The sequence below is a fragment of the Urocampus carinirostris genome, chromosome 2, assembly GCF_059441175.1.
Source record: "Urocampus carinirostris isolate Australia breed hairy pipefish chromosome 2, RoL_Ucar_1.0, whole genome shotgun sequence".
In the NCBI taxonomy this organism is placed as follows: domain Eukaryota; kingdom Metazoa; phylum Chordata; class Actinopteri; order Syngnathiformes; family Syngnathidae; genus Urocampus; species Urocampus carinirostris.
Window position 1 is genome coordinate 41,298,914 of NC_142350.1, and position 26,681 is coordinate 41,325,594.

Here is a 26,681-nt window from a genome sequence, read left to right on the forward strand (position 1 = left end):
AAACTTATTCTGCTTTCATGTATGAATGAACTTAAACACTGTAATTGATTCATTAAGGGCCGACAAAGGTCAGTATTTGCGCCTGTTGGAGCTTCATATTAGTCTATTGTGGATTTGTGCATGTATGAGAGCGAGGGAGCAGGAGTGTGTGTGTGTGTGTGTTCGTAATTGTGTGCGATTTGGATCACGGCAGAGTGGGAGGGTGAATATTATGTATGACAATAGTGGTGATGGGTTATTAGAAAACATCCTGAACGCCAAATTGTGATGGACCATAACAACAGATGATAGCACTCGGTGGACAATGTGATGGATCAATGGGGTGTGTGATATGGGAAAGGAGTGGGGAGTGGAAGGGTCAAAGAGATGTCATGTTTTCATGCAGTAGGCTAATGAGAGTCACTCTGATTCCAACTAGGGTGACCTTTTCCAGGGGGGGTATTCTTTTGAAATAACCAAACTCCCAATACACACACACACACACACAAACATACACACACACAAACACACACACTCAGGATAGCAAAGCCTGCCTGAACGTCTAAATCTGCGGCTTTATCTCAGAGTCCGACCCGGAATTCACATGAACGCGGCTTTGCAAGAAAGGCTGACAGAAATAAGTCGACTACGAGCACCGGTTGCACATTTTTTACTCCTCCACACCATCAACATCCTCCTCAACATCACCAGGAGCAGCTCTACTTAAAAAGATAAAACCCGCCGAGTTCAAAGTCTTCCGCAGCTGGCCCTCCTCTTTGACCCGCTTTGCACCTCATATTTCAAAATCTCTTTAAAATTCTGTAACTGTCTTTTGTTCACACGAGTTGTTAATGCCTAACTTCAAAGAGTCGGCCTCATTAGCACAGAGGTAGAAACCCCTGTCACTCATTTACATTTGTTTAAAGGCTTCGGGGAGACGAGAGGGGGGAAAGAGGAGTCCAGATCCAAACCACTAGAACTCAATGGTGTCAGCCCTCTGCCAACACCTGGGTTTATCAGCTGGCCACACAGTAAATATTAGACTCCCCTCCTGCTCTGGATATTGATTCTAATACTACACTGACTCTTGGAGAAGATGCAAGTTGAATTTGGACGGGATAGAAAATTGAAAACTCAACATTTCTTTGTGAGCATAATGTCTAAAATCTTGTGTGACGGATGTAAAAGAGTATTTTATGCAATTCAACATGTGATATGGACACTGCCCTTTCTTTAATTTTATTAGGGCACATGATTTCGTTTGGTCTTGTCAGGCCCTTGTAACTCACTAATGGCTAACGCTCAATCCAATTTTAAATTGTTACCCCAAAAAATGCTTTTTTTGTCTCAGGTTTTACAGATTATATTGTTGGAGAGTAAGGAGGGGAATGATAAAATAAGAAATAAAACTTAAACTGTAAAATATATAGCGTGATTCAAACAATGCGATCGTTTTAAATGGACATACAAATGATTGTGATATAGACGTAAGATATGATCATTTGTTTAATTGATAGAAGTGTACAAAGTTTTTCGGGGGACAGGTCTCTAATGAATCTTTGGCTTCAGCCTGTCATCCATTTTTCCTTTACATGAGTTTTGGGATGTGATGTTTGTTGCAACTAATTGAAAAAACAACAAACCAGAAGATTCAAAATATAAAAATCGCTCCAAGCATTATCATTTTTAAAGTTGCTATTCCAAACTTTCTCCGTTACAACAGAGTGTTTCACCGTTGTACCTGTCAAAGCATACTAGCCTTTACAGCGGGATTTATTGAAGTTTATCGGGAATGAACGGATCAGAGAGAACTATGTGACAGGCGATCAATCACCAGTGAAATCAAGAATGGCAAGCCTTTAATAACATAACAAAAAAGGATCCCCTCTCGACAGTTTTTCCCTCTTTCATTCCCACTCATCCCTACTCACCCTCTCCGGAAAAAAAAACATCAATAAAGTTTGGCATCCCTAACAGTCTTTAACAATAAATTGCAACCTAAATTCGTCAATACGAACATGTTTTGTCAGTGGGGTGGAGTTCTGCAAAATAATTCAAATTCAAATGCAAATTATGTGATACTAATTTGCAACATGACATCCTAAATCATGAAGAATTTAATATATGGCAAGAGATTGAGAAACGGTGTTGGAGGAGGTGCATTAGATACCTGATGATCGGCGCGGCTCTTGCTGTTTTCTCCTTGGCATAGTGACCGTCAGCTTTCACGGCGCTTCTCATGCAGAAATTACAAGGAACTCAAAACTGTCAGTGGCAAAGAATCATCCCTTAAGGTGGGGGAGCGTTTTGGTCTCGGTTCTGCAAACGTGAGTCTTGTTTTCGCGCTTGTTGATGTTTGTAGACTTAATAGGCAGATCGGGTCCAGCGACGTGGAGCTCAAAAATTACGGAGCAGCTCGGGAGACCTTCGTGTCCATCAAATATCATCTTCCTTCGTCTTCTCCATGGCTGAGTGGAAGAGAGAAGCTCCAAAGTTTAGAGTTGACCAAAATCCAATCTTGAAGTCTTTGAATGGAGCGATAGTTTGCAGCGCTTTTTTCACGCACGGCAAAAGTAAAACTAGAGATAAACAAAACAAATAAGTCCGCCGCGATCGTCACGCACGCTTCGGGTTAACCAACGACTTCCTTTAGTTTCTTTACGAGCCAAAAACCTGAAAGAGAGAGAGGGAAAGAAAAAACAGACATTAGATGGTTAAATGTCAATTCTTCGCCACATCAGCCCGTCCGGGTCCAGCCTCGCGAGCCCGCCGGAGACTTTCCCTCCCTCTCGTTCAAACCACTTTCTCCGGCGTAGTAATATAAAAAACACAGCGATTGTCCTGTTTTCTTACCTACGCTCTGCAAACGATTATCTCATTGCATCTCGTCGCATGTTGTTGGTGAGGGACGTCTGTTTGTTTGATGCCGTGCGGAGGAAAACGGTCACAAGACGCATCCAGAGACAACGCATCAGATCGACATGGACTACAAAACACGTTTGTCTCTTAAAAGAACGAGGGGACAAACGAGGGAGGGGAGAAGGGGGACAGATCCGATCGAGCTCTTTTTTCCCCCTCCTTAAAAAAAGTAAAAATTGAAACACGGCGGATCCAGAAGCTGTTTCAGACAGTCTCAACTGATAGACAGACGCATCGAGTGGCTTTTCCTGCTACATTTTTTTACTCCTCCCCTTCTCCACAAGCGTCACTCCTGACAGAGGAGGCTACCTGTCAATCTTTTTAATTGTCTTGTCCTTTTACCCAACCAACTACCCCTTCTCGCTCTTTCTCTCCTCCCCTCCCTCTATCTCTCCCCCGCTTTTACCGTAAAAAGAAACCCGACAATTGCTGCCCATCATGTAGCCATTAAAACCACACAAACAAGAACCTTGAGGCAGATTGAAATATTATCACTACGTCATACGTTTAGGAGATAAAAGCAAGTGAGCGACATAGACGTGGTTGGAATGTTGATACGGGAAATATAATATTACACAACTGTCACAAAACGTGATTCAAATACACACAAAAACGAAAAAGCTTGCACGTGTTTATTCAATTAGCGCTACAAGCTGAGGTTACAGGTGTACGCGTGACCACAAATGCAACGCAGCTCTTTTTTTTTTCTTTATCGAGAACCGGCTCTTTCGACTCGGCTCACCAAAAAGAGCCGACTCTTTCGACTCCCAAATGGCTGTTCCGATTTTTAAATAATAATAATAATAATAATAATTTCCTTGTATTGTCATTCTGTGTAACAATGTACACAGAACGAAATGTCGATTGCACTTGACCCGTTGTAGCGAGCCGATGCAGCCGCAGCCAACAGAGGGCGCCGCCGACCACTTTTTAAGTCTTAGGAATGACTCGGCCGGGGCGCGAACCACCGACCTCCCAGTCTCAAAGCGGGCGCCTTACCATCTAGGCTACTGAGCTGGTATATGATATATCCTCCATCAAACAATTATCTTTAAAAAAAAACAAAACGTAGTATACCACTATATTATATTTAATGTTTTCAATCTACAGTGAAAATGTTCCTTATTTAAACTTTTATATTGTTTCATTTTATTTAAGCAAACAACAGAGATGGCGACACTCATATTGACCAAGCGTGAGATTCTTTAAAAGAATCACAAAAAGAAAGCGGGTAGGGGAGAGAAAGAGAGAGACAGAGAAATACAGAGAATGGGAGAGAAAAACGAGGAAGACACAGAAAAAAAGGAGATTGTCAAAGAATGAGAGAGTGTGAGAGTGCGAGAGAGAGAAGGGGATAGAGAGTGAGAAAATTAAAGAGAAAGAGAAAGGGATACAGATAGAGAGAAAAAATAGAGAAAAGAGAGCAAAAGAGAAAAATAAAGGAAGAAAGACATAGAAAAAAATAGAGAAAGAGAGATTGACAGAGGGGAGGGGGAGTGAGAGCAAGAAAGATGAAGAAAGAGGGGAAAATGTGGAAGGAAGAGAGGACAATGGGAAAGAGAGCTAAAGAAACACTGAGTGAGAAATAGAGAGGGACCAATATAAAGAAAGAGATAGAATTGGGAGAGATAAATGTGTGTGGGGGGGGGGGATGTCGGGCGCTTTTCGGCTCTCGTCGATCACTTCAAAGAGTCGCCTCATAAAGCCGTTTCGTTCGTGAACGACAAGTCATTAATACGTTACCGCGAAGGCAACGCACATCTTATGACGACTCCATTAAACGCTCCGCTTACATTTTTTATTATTCGACTGCTTGATGAAAAATCCGTTCATCTTGTAGTTATTTTGTTGATGTGTTTGGGATGGAGGTTTAATTTGCTTCACCGTACTAGGAAGTGAGTGTCGCGTCCGGGAAGAAGCGGAAAGGGGAGGGACTCCGCCGTCGAGTAGCTTCATGTGGGATCGCTGCAGCGCTTCTCTCCGAGACTTTGCTACAACCGAACGTTGAGTGTTAAATATTCCACGTTAGGGAGATTCGGCTCCAAATTCGCTTTACCGAAAAGCCCAGATTCGGTTCCAAACTAGGTTGGACGAATCCCGGGGCCTGTATGAGATGTGAGCAGGCTAGCGTCACCTTAAGTTGCTAATGAACTTTGTCACATTTCGGGGGCAATGACCGCTTCGCTTTTAGTGTTAAATGCTCGGAAAGCTTTTTTGTTTTCGAGACGAAGAGGTACCCACTCACTTCGTGGACTTATTCCGGTTCAGAAGCGCCCCATCATCGATATGTCCTACTCTGCTCACTTCATCGACTTTAAAGGATCCTCCATAGCGAGCAGCATGAAAAAGGTGGTCGTAAACAAGCTGAGCCCGAATTTTAGAGAAGCCGCTTCGGTCCAAACTGTTCCGGTTCCGACCCCTACTGATGCGGACTTGCTCATCAGAAATCGGTAGGTTGATATTTCTGCACGTTCCCAAAACAACCCAACCTCGGGCTGTTCTCTAACTACGTGTTAATTCTTTTGAGACGTTAACAAGTTCCAAATGAAACAATTCGGTGTAGCCGTACTTGCCTTGCTTGTTTCAGCCATGTCCACCAGGCGCAGCAATCGGCCACATCATAAGATGCCAAAATAAGCGAAGAATAAGAACTGCACTGTAATTCCAAGTTCCGCCCTCTCTGCATTTGTCTATCAATCCATCACTCAATCTCTCCCCCTCTCTCCCCCTCTGTGTTCATGCATGTGCACGTCACCAACCTGCAATAACCAAATTATTGGAGGGTGGGGTAGTGTTTGACACTGTTACCAACTGATCAGAAAATTGTTAATATAGCCTCTGCAGGTACAGAAATATGAAGGATGTAAATGTTTTCACAGTCTTGTTACAAACAGACTCAGAGATTGTTTTTACCCCAAGGCCATCACCACCCTAAAGTAATGCGCATAACTGTGAAAGTGTATATCTTGCAACTTAGTTTGGATTTTTTTTATCTGTGTTGCCACCAATTGTTATTAAACTACTTCTCATTGCACTACAGCTGGAATGCACTATTATTTCATTGCACTATTATAATTTAGGCCAGTTTTTAAGCACCACTTTCTCAATTTCTTTGCCCTTTTATCCCAACAATCTTTTATCTTAGTTTTCTATTTATAGTTTGTATTACATGTTTACCCTGGAGTGCCATGTCTAATCTCGTTGTATTTAACGTTTCACAAATACAATTTAATTCAAAAGATAGCTTTAATTTGTTATCATAGATAACCTCACCCCGAGTCCACACAAATAAAATATGAAATTGTGGTTTTGCTTTAGGGTCAGTCCTGCAAATGGAATTAATTGGTCGGGCTCAGGCAGGGTAGGGATTTAATACCCGCAGGCCTGGGTCTGGTCAGGTTGGGCGGGATTTTTTTGGGGGCCGATCTAACCTTTGCATTGGATGTGATGATGCTGGAGACAGTGCACTTTCTTGTCACCCCTCTAACGGAGCAAAACGACAGTCACTGTCATTTTAAATGCATTTCCGCATAACCCGGTGTGCTTGCAGATAAAATGACAGTTTTAAGTTATACATTTCAGTGAAAACTACTTTTGCCTGCAAAGTATACATGCTTTATCGCAGGTTTTATATTATATACAGCTTTCACAGTCTGCTTAATGATTATATTATGGCATTTATTCCCCAATAAAATGTAGTTTTGCAAAAGACTCAGTTTGGATCAGATTGTAACCGTCTTGTCATCACTTCGAAGGCAAAAGGAGGGTCACTGTGCCTAAAGGCATTTTTAAATTTAGTTCCTCATGAAACCATTACAAATTGCTTGCGGACAGTTTTAAGTAATACATCCCAGTGAAAGGTATTTTAACCTGCAATTTTGCAAAATACCAATGCTTCACTTAAGGTTTTATATTTCACAGTCGACTTAAAGATTATATGTTAGCATTTATTCCCCAATAAAATACAGTGTTGTACAAGTCTCGGTGAAGTTCAACTTATAACCAACAGGATTGTGGTCATTTGATTGTCAATGAAAACCTTTTACTATCAGGTATTTCTCAATGGTGGTTGGTCCCGGCAATTTCATAGTTGTTTTTGAAATGTTTTAATTTCAATATAAAGTGCAATGGGTATTAAACACATGGCCTATTTAGAAATGTTAAATATTATCAGATTGTTTACAAATCAAAATCCAAAACAAACAAATACATCACACATAAAAGAAAACATGCATGAGAGCAATCAACATAATGATGTAAGTGTTACCCACCTCCTCTTTTTTAATATTCCCTCTTCTGTCAGAGTTACCTCGCACAATTCGGCACTAGATAACAAATTGTAGTGTAACCCACAAGGCAATTTATCACTTTACTGTAATGCCAACCTCTTTATAGATGTGATCAACTCATATGGTTTTACTATATCTGTATGTTAGTTTATTGTAAGTGGTTTTAAAATATTATTATCCACGATAACATGATTAAAGCTGACAATGACCTGTCTTTTTAAATAGTGATGTCAAACCTTTTTTTTAATCTGTGTCACTGTTTTGAATATGTTTTTCTCCATTAATATATTAAATTTGTTTGGCCCTTCAGATAAATTATCAGCAAGTCATAAAACTCAAATGCTGATCAAAAAGACTATTAATAAAGTCAGTTTATTCACTTCTTCCATCTCACATGTTTGTTCAATCAATCATGCCGCAGATCAAAAGAGTCATCCTTGTGTCGAAGCAACTACACTATGTATGGTTTTCAAAGTGCAATCTCTGTCAGGCATCTGTAGGCAGTGATTCATAACATTGTCCATTGCTTCATGTCATGCAATTATTCCCTACTAGTGGAGTTTGCAGTGATTTCAGAAGAGAAAAAAAAAAATCCATTACAAATTAAAGTGCAGGTGCATATCAATTTAAATTTATTGTTCTAACCTTTTTTTCACACATTATAACATCTAATGCAGGGTCAGCAAAGTTTTTGTGTCGCGGACGGCATTGGTTTGATACAATTTACACAGAGGCCAAAAAAAAAAAAGCTGATTTATGTATTTAATTGTCTGTATGTGCTGATAGTCTTAAATCTAAATACATGAGGAAAATGGAGAACATGATCCATTTTTTCTCATTCACATTTACCTGCACAAGTTTATTAATCGTCTAAAGGGACAATTACATTCAACTGGTATGCACAATTTACAAATAAAAACTTTAAGAGTAATGTGCCCCTTTTAAAGCACTAAATTTGATGATTTGCATTAAAAAGTAGCGTCGACTTCAGAAGTATTTTATTGCATGAAATTGAAAATCTTGACCAATAAAATGTATTTCAAAAGAAAACACTACCAATCAAATGTTTGGGGGAACCCTGACATAGTGTTTTCAATTATAAGTCACTTTTTTTACAAAAAATTATCAAGAGAAATAAATGGAAAGTATAATTGAGACATTGAGAAGGCTAGAAATAATTATTTTTATTTGGAAAAAGAAATGTCCTTCAAATGTTGCTTTTGTCATAAAAATAGACATTTCTGAGCAAACCCAAACTTTTAACTATTAGTGTATATAGAAAAATACCAAGCTATTTGAGCGCAATAAAATTTAAAGTTTCTATGGGGGTATAAAATGGACAGAGGCTAGGAAATCCAGGTGAGTGCCATTGTATTGCCTCAAACAATAACTTCTTTTTCAAATAAAATTTAAAAAATGGCATACGCAGCGACAGTTGGTGTTTTAGAATGGCGTATGGCTTTGGCGACATCGAGTGGACATATTCAAAACTGCAGGTCATTGTTTGACGAGAAGCATCTCATTTTTTTCCTTATTCCTCAGCATTGTCTCATGGGCCGGATTACATCCGTAGGCGGGCCTGATGAGGCCTGCGGGCGTTGTTTGGTGACCCCTGCCCTAATGACTTTTTTTTCCCTGTTTTTCAGTTTTGTGGGGATCAACGCCTCTGATATAAATTATTCAGCAGGGCGCTACGACCCGTCCAAGAAGCCTCCATTCGACGCTGGATTTGAGGGTATCGGTGAAGTTGTCGGCCTCGGTCTCACTGCAAGCTCCCGCTTCACTGTCGGGGACGCTGTGGCCTATTTTGGCCCCCAAGGCGCCTTTGCAGAGTACACCGTGGTTCCTGCCAAGGAAAGTGTGCCTGTTCCTTCGGCCAAGCCCGAGTTTCTCACCTTGCTGGTCAGTGGCGCTACCGCCTACATTGCCTTGAAGCGTCTCGGTGACCTGGTCAAAGGCGAGACTGTTTTAGTCACTGCGGCCGCGGGAGGAACAGGACAGTTTGCTGTTCAGTTTGCCAAACAGGCAGGCTGTCACGTGATCGGGACCTGTTCATCCAATGAGAAAGCAGGTTTTCTCAAGTCTATCGGCTGTGACAGGCCGATTAATTACAAAACGGAGGATTTGGCCAAAACCTTACAGACAGAATACCCAAAAGGCATTGATGTGGTTTATGAATCAGTAGGGGGCAACACTTTAGAACTGGCAATTAACTGTTTGGCTCAAAAAGGCCGGTTGATAGTTATCGGATTCATCTCAGGTTACCAGTCTGCGTCGGGAATCCCGCAGTTCAGAGGGGCAACTTTACCGGTAAAGCTGCTGCAAAAGTCGGCAAGCGTTCGGGGTTTCTTTCTTCCTCACTTCATCAGCGACTACAGGGACGCTTTGATTCGAATGACTGAATTGTTTACAATGGGCAAGCTTGTTTGCGAGGTGGATTATGGGGATTTGGCACAGGAAGGAAGGTTTGTTGGTCTGGAGTCGGTCTTCCGAGCTGTGGACTATATGTATGCAGGGAAGAACCTCGGCAAGATTGTAGTCGAGGTAGCACCCCCTTCAAGTACGAGTAGTCAACTGTAAATAATATATGCCAAAGAAATTATATTTGCACTATAAAATCCACAATAATTCAAAAATAGATTGTTGAATAAATGTGGAATAGCTATTTTACTAACTGAATAAGATTATTCTCAGGATTGTTATTTACTTTGCCAAATCACAATACAGTGTTTGCTCGCCATTTCGCGGTTCAACTATCGTGTCGTCAAATTTTTCTCGTAATACGTTCTGTTGATAAATACGTACATTGTGGAATTACAGGGACATTTTTTAAGTGCCAGTATGTTGCCCACGGGTTGGTGGTTTTTAATGGAAATTAACACAGGTGGTTATGGAACTTGTTAACTGCAAAAATCGAGGGAATACTGTACTGGTCTGAAAGTAAAAAATAAATAAACCAGCAACAAATTCTGTTATGGAATCAAATCATTGCATTTGTTTTACTTTTTACTCGTTTACTTTTGTGTAATTTGAACAAGTACCTGCAGTTATTTTGTGAAAAGATAATTGGAAAAAAAGGACCTTGTTTTAGTTGCTGAAAAATAAACAAAGAATGTTTGTCACTATTGCCTTCACCATGTTTTATGTCATTTGTTTTAAATCCTTCACTTTGATGAAAATTATTTATATAATAAAATTATAATTTGTGCAGCAAAGTGTAATGAACTCTTTCGTTAGTAGATGGCATGTTCAATGAATCCCTTTAATGTTCAGGTATGGCTCTTAGCTGAAAATTGAGTAAGAAATGGACAGTGCTTACTTTAGCCTACATGGTCTACTACCGTAAATTCCGGACGCACGCAGTACATTTTTAAAAGAAAAAAAAACATTTGACATACATAAGCTGCACCTGCCGCCAGGTAGCTACATTTTTTTTAAAACAAATCCATGTCTGAGCGACATCTCCAGACACTAAAGTATGTCATGCCACATATTAAAAAGCTTAAACTCTTTGGATTCAAGATATCCTTATTTCAAAGTATACTCATTAGAAAAATTTCACGATCAGTCTCAAACAAGACACCCGAAAACTATAAAGCTTAACTCACCATTATGACCCCTGGCCGCCTTTAACTTTGAATATTCTCGAACATGAGCTTGTTTCATCAAGAACAATGCATCGAATCCAACGATATAAAATAATTTTTCCAAACACACACGAAAATGCCAACAGATAAAATAAATCCGCCTAAAACATTATTGCTTCGTTGGACGTTGCTTCTTGTAATCAGTTAGTTTCGTTACATTATTTCCATTTGCAAATAAACAGACTCGTAAAATTATTTCCAATATGGTTAGCTCTCCCATTTTCCATGATGAGGGTCGGTTCATGCTAATTTTATTCATGCACAAAGTGTGATGTTACCTGAAACATATATTCCACCTGTCTCACTTTTACCTTCACTGCTTACCTTACCTAATAGTGATGCATCATTGCATAAGCCGCATGGTTGAAAGCTTGTGACAAAAGTTGCGGCTTATCGTCTGGAGTTTAAGGTATTTTTTCTCAGGATAGGGAGGAGGTGGAGAAACTGACAATGTAATGTTTGAGATATTAACTCATATTGAACACCATCATATCTAAGGAATTCATACTCCAGAAGACCCAGCTCTGCTCATCATCAAAGGAAACTGCAGGAAGAGTTCATTCAATCAAACTCCTGGCCGTGGACATCTCCAATGACCTCTCCTGGTCTGCCAACACCATTTGTGGCAGGGAAGGTCTAGCAGCGACTCCACTTCCTGAGCGTTCTCAGAAAAAAACAACCTGCAACAGAAGCAGCTGGTGTCCTATTGAGGAGAGCATTTGGTATACGGCATCATAGTGTGGTATGTTAGTAGCATGACTGCAGACAGAAAAACCTTAGTTATCAACACGACACAGAAATTGATTGGGTGGTACAGGCCCCTTAAAACGAGGACTAGCAGGCTTAGAGACAGTTTCGTCCTCAATGCCATTTACTCTGAACAAGCACACAAGACTGAAAATATATACATGTATATATCTTACCTATGTATATGAAAATATGTACAGTTATTTCTCGACTCTTCTTTGGGAAATATGTTGCTACTTTATGTTATTTCAATATTTTTCATGGCACCATTGTCCTGATGCATCTCCAACGTAAGCAAGTCTCAAAGCACTAACTAATATTTACCTAAAAGTCATTCTTTTTCATCTTGTTTTTCTCTTTTAAGTATTTTATTACATGCTCATCCTGGAGTAACGTGTTTGATTTACAATATTCACTCTGTTGTTGTCAATGACAATAGACAATTCAACAATTTCGGGACCAGATGCTTCACTACGCTAGCTTTCAGCTCTCACCGGCACTTCATCTACCGTAAATGTTTTACAGACTCCATTGTTTGTCTTTTAGGGGCTTACGTGGATATGTCTGAAGTGAATACTGCTCCAGGTGTGCCTGATAGTTTACTGCTGGCAGAAACACTATCCAAACAATCAATCTTTGCCTTCTCATGGCCCTAAGCTCCACATACTAAATGTGGGTCTAGTCAATTCTATGTCAGACTGAACATTGTTGTTTGTGGTGAGCAATAAAAATTGTGTTTTAATTGTCCTTGTCTTTTCCGCTATCGATATTCAGCAAGAAGGCTTCATTTTTCAATAAGTTGCACCTGGAATGTATTTGAAATCCTTCAATTTCCACTTTTACTGACATAGATGCTGCGGTCTTAAAACATCACTGCCAGGGTGTTTCCTTATCAAGAGGGTGGCTCACAAAAGGTTAGTGTGATGTACTTTACAGGCAAGGAGCAGCAAGCAATGTGGCTATCTGCACCTGATGGGTCATCAAATCGCACACAAATGCAGCCAAATGTGCTTCAGCGTTGTCGAGCAACAGGTCAATTCAAATTAAAGGTAAGATCGAGGCTAAAAAAATACAACCTGACCCGACCCGCTGGTATAAAAACCCAAACCAGCCGAAGCCCGAACGATTAACTTGATTTGAGGGATCAAGGCTGAGGTAAACCCGACGTTCTGTACTGATCCTTCACGAAGAAAGAAAATAAAAATCAAGGGAATAGCCCTGCCCAACTTGATTGACACTTGTCTGAAATTTCAGGTCCGGGCCCAAGACCTTACCTCTAATTCAAATTAAACGTGACTTTGCTAATGCTCTTCCTTTTAAATGCATTTAAAGTACAGTGGAACCTCGGTTCTCGACCATAATCCCTTCCAGAACCCTGTTCGAGAACCGATTTGTTCAATCACCGAAATCATTTTTCCCATTAAAAAGAATGTAAATCGTTTTAATCCGTTCCAACACCCTGAATGTTTACCATGAATCTTTAACGTAAACATGAAGCCAACCCAGGCAAATTGTACGTTCGCATCGTAATCTTCCGTACGAGAGGTTACGCTAACATGAACGTGTAAAAATAAAAAAATCAGGTCGTTTACAAGTCATTTAGCACCACAAGTGGCTAGCGCTTCATTGGAAGGGGGGCTCCGTTCCAACACCATGAATTTTGGGCTCAGTTCCAACACCCTGAATGTTTACCTCGAATCATAAAGCTAACCCAGGCTAATCGTACGTTTGCGTTATCGTAATCTTCCATACGAAAGATTACGCTAACACGAACGTTTAAAAAAAAAAAAAGATAAAGAAAATAATTATGAATAGGATTTCTTACCTTTGTGGTGGTGAGCAGAAGGCGCATGCTGTATTCCCTAGCAAGATCGGACACTCGCACACCTCTTTCATATTTAGCTACTATGTCTTTCTTAAAGGCAATAGTTGTACGAACAACTTTTCTTTTTTCACCTGTCCTGCTTGCACCGAACTTCTTCGGAGGCATAGTTAGGGCTAAAACACTCCGTTCACGATATTAAAAGCGAAAGCAAAAAGAGTCAAGTGCGCACGTGATAACAGTAGGTCACGAGGGGTGGGAGCGATCTACACCCGTACGCCGCTCAGCCTCGCACTCTAGCGTACGCACTCACGCATTACTGGCGTTCGAACTCTGAATTTTTGACCAAACAGCAAAGCAAGAATTTCTCAAAATTTTTGGTCGAACTCCGATTTATTCGAACTGAGAGGTGTTCGAAAACCAAGGTTCTACTGTATATGGACAATTATTAGGGATGTTAAAGTAATGGCATTATTGTGATATTTCAATATTAAAATTCCTACAATATATCGTTCAAAATTAGAAGCCGCAAACCTGTGAACTAGTCGTGTTTTTATTCCATATGTGGAGTACTACCAGGCAGAGGTGGCTAGTTTATTAGCATAGTTTAAATACATTTTGAATCAAAAAATGGATTTTTAGCTTGGTTAAGCTAAACATTGTGAACTACAGTACAAAGAGTATAAACCTTGGCAGTACCTCATGAACAAGTCTATTTTTTTCACAGCATTTGTGGTCAAACCCAATGTTTTAACCATGCATTTTTTTTAACACAATTATAATTGTAATGTGTGTATTAGAGTTTGATTGTGCCGACTGTGTCTTATGGTGCAGAGACTTGGAGCCTGAACGCAGATTTGAGAAGGAAGTTAAATGTTTTTGAGATGAAGTGTTTGAGGAGTATGTTAGGAGTGACAAGATTGGAAAGATTGAGAAATTAAATTGTGAGAGACAGAACTGGAGTAGTAGCGGAACTGAGTAAGCGTGTGGATAAAACTCGGTTGGTTTGAACACATGGAGAGGATGCATGAGGAGCGGATGTTGACGAGGATCTTGTCGGGTCCAAAATAAAATTCGGCTGACCAAAGAAAACAGGCAAACGCAGGAAATAAAGTTTGAAAAGACTACTGCAGTAGAAGGATTCGTCAGCGAGATGCAACGTGGTACTTTTGGCTGTCCGGATCTTCCGGGTCAGTAGCGCATTTATTGTGGAGTCACGCATTTGCATTACATACAATGGAAAAATACTGAAATGCATGGATCTTTCAGTGATGCTATATATATGTGTGTGTGTGCGAATGATTACTTGTGTATTAAGATAGAAAAATAGGTTAAACAATTTAATTTCATAGCAAGTTAATTTGTAACATAGGAGTCTGAGAAATACACAATAACTAAAAATACCGTATTTTCCGCACTATATGGCGCACCATGTTATAAGGCGCACCTTCAATGAATGATATATTTTAAAACTTATGCCATACATAAGACGCACCCCATTATAAGGCGCTATAAGTGCATGCTGGTTTAAGATCAGGTAATTGTGCAATTTTGTAATTGTAATCCTGTGCAGTCCTTCGAGACATTTTTGGGATTAAGGGCTATTTACGGTAAATAAATGTGACGACTTGACTACAGTAGAGAATGTAGTTACTTTATGCAACCTCTAGATGTTGCCACGCTCAAGGGAATGTCAACAAAGCATTCAAAAAGGTCAAACTTTATTAACAAACAAGCTTTCCACAACTCCATTCACTCCCAAAATAAATAAACAGCCGTTTTATTATTTTCTCTGAGGTAAAGCATTTTCGTGACACATCTTTAACATCTTTGAACAACATCGGCATAACATTTTATTTTTTGTCCATTTAGTCAACACGCAAAGAAAAAAACGTCTGATACTGTTATTTTAAATGAAACGTTAGTGCAATCGCAATAAAGTGACACTCGTAATGTGCAAAAACAACGAGTGCAAAGCAATAACATAATAACTGTAAAATGTAAAACGTAAACACACAAAAGAAAAACAAAGATCACTCTATAAGCTCCTCATCGACGAATCCCTCGAATTCTTCTTCTGCTGTGTTCGAATTGACCATATCTCAGTGAATGGGCCATCCAACACGTCCGGTGTTTTTGTGCCAGCGCTGTTGCCTTCATACGTATAGTTATCGTACTGACACTTCTGCTTGTCGCTCTTTGTTGAACAACCCACTGTTCAAGTGTCTCCTCTAACTCTGGCCATCTTGCTTTATTGCCACGGAAACTTTGTTGAGTTTTCCTTACTTGGCAGAGCTTATCTTCATCCTTTCTCCACTTCCGTACCATCGATTCATTTAAGTTTAACTCTCTCGCTGCCGCTCTATTGCCGTGTTGTGCTGCGTGACTGATCGCTTTGAGTTTAAACTCGGCGTTGTACGCGTGTCTCTTAACAGGAGCCATTTTCTTATACAAATGCACGTATGAAAGAGAATCTCGCTCTCTCTCTCTCTCTCGCTCTCTCTCTCTCTCAAACGTGACATTCTGAATAATTCTGCGTTTGTTTAAGGTAAATTGTGCTTTACATCTTCACCAGTCATAACCCTGGATTCAGACAAATACTGTATTTGTTGAATATGAATTAAGCAGTTTAATGGGGTAGCCATTTTGCCACTTAGTAAACAAATACAACACGAGCCCCGGCAACTACCAATCGTTTAATATTTCCCAGTATGCACAGCGCGAAAAATGGAGTCGGCGGCTGTTTCTCGTAGTTGCGAGACCTTGCGAATTTAATATTGAGCCATATATAAGGCGCACTGTGTTATAAGGCGCATGGTCAGCTTTTGAAAAAAAATAAGACTTTTAGGTGCGCCTTATAGTGCGGAAAATACGGTAGCTTACTTTACAATCTACAGAGAAGTAAATGGAAGGAGACCACGAGGAAGGCCGCGATTGACGTGGATGGATGGTGTCATGAGTGCACTGGAGGAAAGAGGTCTAAATGTAGGGGAAGCTAGAGCTCTTGTTGGTGATAGGAATGAGTGGAGAGGTGTTGTGGAAGGATAGTGGGATGTTTTGGCGCGTTCTAAGGGATGGGAAGGGCACTCGTATGATACGGCAGGGGTAAACCAAGGAAAGCTGTTGGGCCCTGCTGTTGACCCGAGTGACATGGCCGCTTTCTTGTGTCCCGTTTCATCTGGAGGGACAAAAGGATAACCAACTTAAGTGCCGAGGTGCTTAACTTAGGTTGGTTGTTTGGGCATTTGGGTTGGCCTTGGTCCAAATAAATAAATAAATAAATAAATAAAAAATGTACGTGTTTTTTTTTTTTGCTACTTTTCCCCTTTTTTATTTTGTTTTTGTGTTTGTCTTGCTGTCAGTCACCCCTCTCGAGGGATATGACCAGGGTAGATAGATAGATAGATAGATAGATAGATAGATAGATAGATAGATAGATAGATAGATAGATAGATAGATAGATAGATAGAATAAATATAAAGCTACTAAAGGGTGTTAGGTTTCTCTCCTTCACATCCTCAAATAAACATCTGGGTTTGCAAAACTTTGAGCTAAGCTAGAGCAGAAAGGCTTTGTAGAGGTTTTTTTCTTCTTTATCTCACACAATATACTACGCCTTGTAAAATGCCAAACTAGCTATGTGTGCGCAATTACATGGCTGACCATAATTTATATACCAGAAAGAGAGGCTAGCTATGAGAATAACGAAACCTAAGAAAGGGGCGCACATGACAAGGTCCGTCACGCCATCGACCCACTGCATTTTGCTTACCAGGAGAAGGTGGGAGTGGAGGATGCTGTAGTATACATGTTACACCGATCCCTCTCTCACCTGGATAGGGCGAAGGGGGCTGTGAGGATTACATTTTTGGACTTCTCCAGTGCCTTCAATACCATACAGCCTCTGCTACTGAGTAGGAAACTGACAGAGATGGGAGTTAGCTCACACCTTGTAGAATGGATTACTGACTACCTGACAGGCAGACCCCAGTATGTGAAACAGGGGGGCTGTACATCGGACACTGTGGTTAGCAGCACAGGATCTCCGCAGGGGACAGTTCTCTCTCCGTTCCTATTCACTCTATATACATCGGACTTTAAGTACAACTCTGGGTCCTGCCATGTGCAAAAGTTTGCCGACGACACTGCGATCGTGGGATGTATCAGAAACGGGCAGGAGGAGGAGTACAGGACATTGATTCAGGACTTTGTCCGATGGAGCGACGCAAACCACCTGCACCTAAACACCACCAAGACCAGAGAGATGGTGGTGGACTTCAGGAGAACCAGAACTCACCCGGTTCCTGTAACCATCAAGGGAGAATGTGTAGAATTTGTCCAGACCTACAAATACCTGGGTGTGCAGCTGGACAACAAACTGGACTGGACTGCAAACACAGAAGCTCTATGTAGGAAAGGGCAAAGCCGACTTTACTTCCTCAGAAGGCTGGCCTCCTTCAACATCTGCAAAAAGCTCCTGAAAATATTCTATGAGACAGTAGTGGCAAGCGCCCTCTTCTATGCGGCAGCGTGTTGGGGAGGCAGCGTCAAGAAGAAGGATACCTCTCGTCTCAATAAACTGGCTAGGAAAGCGAGCTCTGTTGTAGGCAAAGAGCTGGACAGCCTAACAACAGTAGCTGAGAGACGGGCACTCCTGAAAATATTCTATGAGACAGTAGTGGCAAGCGCCCTCTTCTATGCGGCAGCGTGTTGGGGAGGCAGCGTCAAGAAGAAGGATGCCTCTCGTCTCAATAAACTGGCTAGGAAAGCGAGCTCTGTTGTAGGCAAAGAGCTGGACAGCCTAACAACAGTAGCTGAGAGACGAGCACTGAGGCTCTTTAACTCCACCCGGCAGAGCAATGGCCCACATTAAACCACACCACCTACATTGGATATTACCGAATCTTACTGCAATATGTATTCTGTGTAGCACTATTTAGTTACTCTATATAACACGCTACAGTGGGCATTTGCACATCACACTGGGTATTTGTATATTGTATTCTTTTGGCTTTATTATTGTACTGTTCTCAGCTCAGGGATGCTGCTGGAAATGTGAATTTCCCTTCGGGGATGAATAAAGTATCTATCTATCTATCTATCTATCTATCTAAAACTTTGTTAGTGGAAACCGCCCAAATCGGTTCATTGACAAGATACAAGACAAGTCCTTTATAGCACATTAGATCTCACTTCGAACTCACCAAGAATTAATATTACAATTAAAAAAAATAATGTGATGATTAAAATAATCAAACAGTAGGTCCCCAGAAAACAAAATATGATTATCACTAGATATGCAGTGACCTGTTTAGGTTTTCCAACTCTACCCACAAAAGTCAACGTATTGTGAGGTAGTTTGTGATGGTTATTATAGCATAAGTTTTGGATATTGTTACTAGTTTGCAAAGGAAATGGCTCTATGAGCTATCACTTTTTACTACTTTTCATGAGATTTTCTGTATTTTAACAAGTTGTGGCACTTCATTTTAGTATCCTTTCTATGCTTTTCACTTTTTTTTACTACTTTTGCTATACTTTAAACTATTTTTTATTCATTTTCCATTGATTTATTTTCTTCTTTTGTTCATTTTTTCCTAGCTTTTTACTTTGGTCTTTCTTTGAATTTTTTTTCTTTTACCCTTTTTTTCTTTGTCTTTATTTCTTTATGTTACCCCCTCTTTGAATCATCCATCCATTATCTGCACTGCTTATCCTCAGTAGAGTGGCAGGGGTGCTGGAGCCCATCCCAGGCATCTTCAGGCAGTGGGTAGGGGACACCCTGAACTGGTTACCAGCCAGTCGCAGGGCACACAGAAACAGACAAGTCACTTGATTAGTCACACCTAGGTACAATTTGAATTGGCCAATTAATTTGACATGCATGTTTTTGGAATGTGGGTGGAAACCGGAGTGCCCGGAGGTAACCCACACAGGCACAGGGAGATTATGCAAACTCCACAAGAGGAGGCTGCGGCAGCTGGAATTGAACCCTGGACATCCGCTCCGTGGGGCTGCCGTGCCACCCCCTCTTTGAGTCAGTTTGTGCTTAATGTTACATAATAACTGGTAATATATGGATTAAAACAACAAAAACAATCCGTAGAGCCACTTGGGAGCCGAAAAATGCTCTTTCTAGGGAAAGAGACTGAATTCCCATCACAAAATTTTCACATCACTATCAATTCATCAAACAAAAGCTATTCATAAGGCAGAAATGCAACTGTATAAGTTGACGAAAAACAAAAAAAAGGTGTATTTTCAATTATCACAGTCACCTCTCCAACACACCTGTTGTGTCTGCCTTGTAAAAACAAAAAAAAAATGTGCCGCATAAGGTGAGAGAGGAGCTGATGCACATGGATGTTTAGATAAATTTAGCATACTTGACTACTGTTTGCATCTATGTTGCATGGCAATGAGTAGGCCAGGTTTAGCATCTCTTCAATTAACAGGCGAAGTCTTGTCTGTGTGTCCTCCAGGGCCCACCTGTACCTTAGCTGATTAGTGAGCAGTCACAGCCCCAATTAAAGAACACAACAACCTGGAGAGAGAACACTCTTTATTTAATTGGATTGTGTTGCAGACAGAGGCTCTTTACCTGCTATGTCGGGAAGCAAGCCGGAACAGTCGGGAGCAAACAAGACTTAAAGACTGCAAAAGTCTTTCAGAGGGTTTTTTTGTGAAAGACTCGTAGTGTGTTTATTGATATCGGTTCACAGAATTGTATACATTTTGTATTTTGTAGTCCATCATATTTAAAGGGACAGTTCATGCCAGCTTTATTATGTAAAAAGAAGTAATGACATGACTAAAACTCAGTGGCGAGCTGTTCTTTTACACCGAGGCCTTTTAGTAGTATTACATCCAGGGTTGGGTAGGGTTACTTTAACTGGATTACTTTCAATTACTTTTGGATTACTCCAATGCCAAATATGCTAATAAAAGACAAAAGAAACTAAATATGAATAAAATGATGACTCACAACACGTGGTAAGCTTCCTCTCCTGGCTTTGATCTCTTTGATCTCCGGCAAAACTAACATAAAATGCGACAGAAACAAAATAAAAATAAATCCAAACAGCTTGCCAACATCATTTTTGCCGTTCCATGTATTCCGTTACTCCCCAAGCCTGCACAAAATTTAGTCATTTTATTCATATTTAGTTTCTTTTGTCTTTTATCAGCATATTTGGTATTGGAGTAATCCAAAAGTAATTGAAAGTAATCCAGTTAAAGTAACCCTACCCTGATTACACCTCTAACAATCCAACCCTCAATAACTATTCTATGGCTATAATACATTGACTGCAGCCATAGCTGCGACACATGTAAAAAAAAAGACATCAAGAATAATTTCAGAAAATAAATAATATTAATATATAAGGATATACCCCCATTTTACTCACCCAAAAAGATTTTATTAGTGAGCAAAATCCATCCTCTTTTTTTTCTTCAATAAGATTTCAGTTACTGTGTCGCACAGATTATCTGTTCTTTTCAGTTCAGTTTGCGATCGCAGTCGAAGCTAATTCTGAAAGTCGAACCTGTCCTGTCGTCAATTTTTTAATACATTTTTATTTGATTTAGGGCTGTAAAAGTCAGTTTGACAGAAGCAGTGGACAGAGATATTCTTCTTCACATTTTTGGTGTGATACTTCTGTTATCGCCTCCTTGCCAATTATAATTTGTGAAACTACTGCATTTTCCTTAAGCTAGGTAGAAGGCCATGGGTCCACCAACTCAAAATCTGATTGGCTAAACCAACAGCTTTATCAACAATAATTGTATTCAGTGCCTGCAGAACTTAATGTGAAGACCTCCGTATCTAACCCTGAAACCAAGTAATAGTTAAATGCCTCAATATAAAAGCACACATCTGGAAGCATCACAACCAGGGCGAAAGCAATAAAAGGAACGTGACAGACAATTTGAAAATATTTGATAAGTATTCATCGTCTTAAACAAAAGCTATAACTAATTGTAATTGTATTTTACTATTCCAGATGATATTGCCCAGTCTAAAAACAGGACGTTCTCATTACTTTTTCTGTCTGTTCTTTTTTTCCCACACAGGTTTCTCCCGACTGTAACATGTGGCACGAAACAAAGACATCATCACCGTTCTGAAGCCCGCAAGATGCCTAAGGGAGGCCGGCTGGCTGTTGGTGCTGCCAGACAGTCCAGTTTCTTTCCTCTCAAGACAGTCAGACACCCTGAACTCCCCAAATCCCACAGCCTCCATCGCTCCTGCCTCAGTCTAATTACCAAACCTAAAACCCCACTCAACTAATTAGCCACAGCAGACCCAAGAACTGTGAGTAAAGGTAAAGAGATGGCTTCATTCAAAAGTGTGCCTGTATCTGTGAGCATGTGTGTCAGAGACAAAATGAGATGTAATGAATTTATCCCAGACTATTTCCACGTACGCATCTATGCAGACAATTAAAAGCATTTATCAAACCCTGCAAAAGGTTTTGAGTCGTGCATGATGGAATGATTGGGAATGTACAGTGTATATCGGGAATGTCAAAGTCAGTCTGGCTCTTGGGCGGGATCCAGATTTAATGTTCTTGGGCTGAATGTCAACTCCAAATGTTAAACTTTGTTATTCAGTAGTATGCTTTATCATTCAGCCCTAAATTAGTAACCTACTCTACAATTTATAATCACGGATGAAAAGGGATCTTTTTCGAAACACAACCGATTTATTCACAAAAATCGTGAAAAAAAGATTTTCATGTTATTTCAACAGTTGAGTGAATGCAGTTTTACACCTGAACCAATTCACCGAGCTATACAAACTCAACACTACCAGAAGATTATTAGGTTTGCATTTAATTTTTAGAAAAATCCCATCTTTTGATAGAATTGACAGAGAGACTCTTTTTTCTGACATACTCAGATAGTTATTGTGGGGCTGATCCATCTCGAGGGTAGTATGTTTGACAGGCCTAGTGTATATACTCGATATGTACACACTCTTACACACACACGTCTGGATGTCAGGGAACAAATGGAGTTACGTCTGTTCCTCTGTCTACCATTGAAACACATGTACAGTTGACGTCGTGTTTAGCTCTGTTGTTTTCAGTTTTGCTTTGAGTGGTTTTGTCACTTGATTTCGGATCATTTGACCATTCAAGATGGTTGTTACAAAAACTCAAATCAGGGCTGAGTCAAATACAAGCCCAATATTTCTAGAGAGTGCTAAGGCAACTATAATGTAGAAAATAATGCCAGATTGCAACACGTTATAAGGTGTCATTTTGTGTTGTCATCATTGGTGGTTTTCGTGGTAGCGGACCACATTGCATTTGCTTGTCATCGTTCCTGGAGGATCAAAGGAAACTCCACTAACTTGACAGTGACTCTGATTATACTGGAAGAGAACTGTGGCGCTTTTGATAACTTCCACTGATGTTTAATTAATTCAAATGAGGACTTGATTTCTGGGTGAAGAAGTTGAAATGACGTGAGTACGTACTCGATATTGAATAAAGTACTGCTGAGTCTTTTATGTTATATAAATAATGTTGGCAAAAACTGTTCATTTTACCTCTCAAAAGTGATGGGTCCAGGGGACTCCCATGCTCAAAAATCTATGGGTCCCAACAGAGATCTAGGGGTCCCCAATATTGCTGAAATAATTACATTAGTCTATATTTCCATGCAGTTTTACTCATCACAGTTAATTGGTAATACGAAGCAAGTTATCACTTCAGATTTTTCAGTTCATATATTCTTCGTGGTTTGCTGTCCCGCCACAGTTGTAATGCCTTCTCAAAGTCCAATCCATTATCATCCTCCTCATAGCGTAACCAGGAATATAATTTACCGTATTTTCCGCACTATAGGGCGCACCGGGTTATAGGGCGCACCCCCAAAAAAATAGTTTTTGGTCCTGTATCTTCCATAGATAAGGCGCACCGGATTATAAGGCGCTACAATGGGAACGTCGACAAAACAGTCAGATGATTCAGTCCAACTGATTACCCCCTTAACATTCCCAAAGCTTGCAAAGAAGCAAATACGTGTCGTAGACACGTGCGGATGCGGTGTCCGTACGATGTCACTTAAATGCGTCATTTCAAATATCATTCGGAAGGTTGAAGTCTTGGGATTCAAGAAATGCCAAACATTTCTGTGTTTCTATTTTCGCTCACAACTTTACAGTGTATAAGACAATAAACACTTGGAATTGAGTTTTATTCACTCAACTCATCACAGCAACATCAAGATATATAAGATATATAAAGTATATAAAATATTAAGCCGCATAACTCCCCTAAGTTCTCACGTTCAATAATGATACGCAATCATGGTCTTCTTAAAACCGTGAGTGAAGTAAATCCAGGAGAGTAGAATATTTACAAATACAAACTAATGAAACATGTTTCTTTATGGCATACTTTAGCAAGCTTGCTACGCCATTGCTAAACTCGGCCGATTGCAGGGTTTGTTTTGGCCATCTCGCCAATCCGAGGCTCCGAATAACTTCAGCCAATAGCGATCGATTTAACGGATGATTGACACATCTTTTTCGGCCAATTGCAGGGTTTGTTTTGGCCCTCTAGCCAATCCGAGGCTCCGAATAACTTCAGCCAATAGCGATCGATTTAATGGATGATTGACACATTGGTTAGCCAATGAAACGCCGGTAAATAAATCCCAGCATACACCGCGGACTTGCCACGCCATTGCTAAACTCGGCCGATTGCAGGGTTTGTTTTGGCCATCTAGCCAATCCGAGGCTCCGAATAACTTCAGCCAATAGTGATCGATTTAATGGATGATTGACACATTGGTTAGCCAATGAAACGCCGGTATATAAATCCCAGCATACACCGCGGACTTGCTACGCCATTGCTAAACTCGGCCGATTGCAGGGTTTGTTTTGGCCATCTTGCCAATCCAAGGCTCCGAATAACTTCAGCCAATAGTGATCGATTCAAATGATGATTGACACATTGGTTAGCCAATGAAACGCCGGTATATAAATCCCAGCATACACCGCGGACTACTCCACGTTCGGGGTAAAATCGAGTCGGCGGCTGTTGAGTAAGTTGCGAGACCTTGCGAATTTAATATTGAGCCATATATAAGGCGCACTGTGTTATAAGGCGCATGGTCAGCTTTTGAAAAAAATTAAGACTTTTAGGTGCGCCTTATAGTGCGAAAAATACGGTAGTCCATTTTGGCAGAAAAGTCCTTTTCTTGCTCGGAGTATTCGTTTATTTTCTTTTGTCGAATTGTTCACTTCAACACACGTGTTTTCCTTGCCTTCGCGGTCTTCCGAAGAATTTGTCCGCCATTTTTTCGTGCCGGAATTATCGCCGTTGTTATCACTTTCGTCTTATTACTGACACCGAAGAAAATTCCAATTTAGTGTTGATTTTCACCTTCACTCATGACAAGCACCACAACAATGACGTAATCTCGAAGCAACGAGATCTCGTTTGCCGAAATCAGCACGCAGACAAAAACTCCAACCGCGAGACCAAAACAACAATCTGCCTGACGAAAAGTTTGGAGTGCGGTAAATCTTTGTTAAAAAAAAAAAACTAATCGGGTAATAATGACAATTTTGTGTCAAATAAGTTGCGTCCCGGGGACGCACGTTGACTTGACACTGCGTCCCCAGCAAAAATGATGCGTCTAGGACGCAGGGAAGCTGGCGAACGAGGACGCTGCAAAAAAATCCATTAATTTATCTTCTAGATGGGCGTCACGAATATTTTCAGAAGTCACCGCGGTATTTTGTATTTAGAGCGCATGCGTTGCGTGAAAAAGGCAGCCTGCCGTTTTACTCAGAATTTGTCGAACGAGCAAAAATATTATTAAATATGTTTGATATTTGAGACCATTGACGACGTGTCATTTTCCACCGAAAAGTGGCCCCGCACACCTGACACCATATGCAAAATGTCATTCGCCAGTGGTATTGTGCCAGGTGTGCACAGGACTAAAGAATGCCCAAAAACAAATAAAACAAGAACGTGTCCACATCTGTGCAGGATAATGAGACGAAAACAGTATGGTTTGGTCGCTTTGAGTTTCTGTAATTTGTAATCTTCCTTTTCCTTTCTAGCACTCAATTTCAGTTGCACAACACAGCACAGTGACATTAATGGTCAAATATTACAGTGTCCCCTCAAGTGCTGTAGAGTTTGTCTATAATTGGGTTGTCAGATTGAAAGAAGCTATGTTAGATTGTTGTTGCAAGGCGTGTGGGCCCAGTTGCTGTCATGCGAAGGAAAAACAATATAAAATGGGTAAAATAATTTTCCATAAAATGAAAACTATTAAAGAAGCATAATTAGCCAACAACAGAACAAACATTAATTATTTTGAAGGTTACCTCTCAGTTCGAAGGGATATGCTGCAAATAAATAAAATATTGCTTAGGCAATACCTTGCAGCATATGCACAACAGCTCAAAAACATTCAACTGCTAAAAATTTATATTTTTAATTAAAAAAATGAGCATTTTTTTTGTCAGTTAAAATACATTGAGAACAAAACTTTTGATAATTACAGTCTGACTTCAATAAAGGGCAAAGTGGGGGGAAAAACAACACAAAAACAAGGAAATCAGCTACAGTATACAGGTAAGACAATTAATACACTTGTTCTCTGAGACCAGATTTCCATAGTTTATGGATATAACTATACCAAGGATGAGGACATTTTTTGAGTGGCAGGCCGCATTGGGTTAAGAAAATAGCAGAATGATTGATTTCTTTCAAAAACGAATTGGCCAATCCGATACCTATGTAAGGGACACCGGGGACAAGAGTGGCAATAAAACAACAAAAACAAATATTAGTACTACTTCCTCATCATGGCCCTGGGGGTAGGGCGCCCATCCCGAGATTGGGAGGATGCTGGTTCGAGCCTAAGACTTACAACATTAGTAGCCAATGCCTCCCTGCTTGGCGCTCGGCATTAGGGGTTGGATTTGGGGGGTCTGGTCACCTAATGACTCCCAACGAGATGTTGCAACACATTAGTTGGGTTGAGCGAGGGGGCTGGGAATCCCATCCTCTCTATCAAATCTCGCCCAGAATGAGTCAAAAACGTGTATGTGTTCTTGACTCTAGCCACCTCCCACTAGAGGATATGGCTCCCGTACATGTACATATATAAATAATACAACTTTATTTACCATTTTATGTGTTGCCGTTATTTTTTTTCACCATTATCGTTTGCCGGACCAAATTAAAAGGCCTATAGGGCTGCAGTATGCCCTAACCCTGACCTATACACATATCAGTT

General features: G+C 40.3%; 2 protein-coding genes across 2 annotated transcripts in view; one reads left to right on the forward strand and one right to left on the reverse strand.

The window, feature by feature from the left end:
• Window positions 1-3,443, reverse strand: part of tshz1 (teashirt zinc finger homeobox 1) — a 67,852-nt gene extending 64,409 nt beyond the window's left edge. The window contains exons 1-2 of the mRNA XM_088326520.1: window positions 2,833-3,443; window positions 2,150-2,652 (exon numbers count right to left, since the gene is read on the reverse strand). Of these exons, the coding sequence (XP_088182646.1) occupies window positions 2,150-2,189 (40 nt within the window). The 5' untranslated portion in view covers window positions 2,190-2,652; window positions 2,833-3,443. The remainder of the gene's footprint in view (window positions 1-2,149; window positions 2,653-2,832) is intronic.
• A 1,183-nt stretch (window positions 3,444-4,626) lies between these two features.
• On the forward strand, window positions 4,627-10,309 carry LOC148371905 (prostaglandin reductase 3-like). Its single transcript, XM_088326521.1, has 2 exons — window positions 4,627-5,348; window positions 8,834-10,309. Exons 1-2 carry the CDS (start codon window positions 5,071-5,073, stop codon window positions 9,765-9,767), a joined length of 1,212 nt encoding a protein of 403 aa, XP_088182647.1. The 5' UTR covers window positions 4,627-5,070; the 3' UTR covers window positions 9,768-10,309.
• Window positions 10,310-26,681: the final 16,372 nt, after the last annotated feature.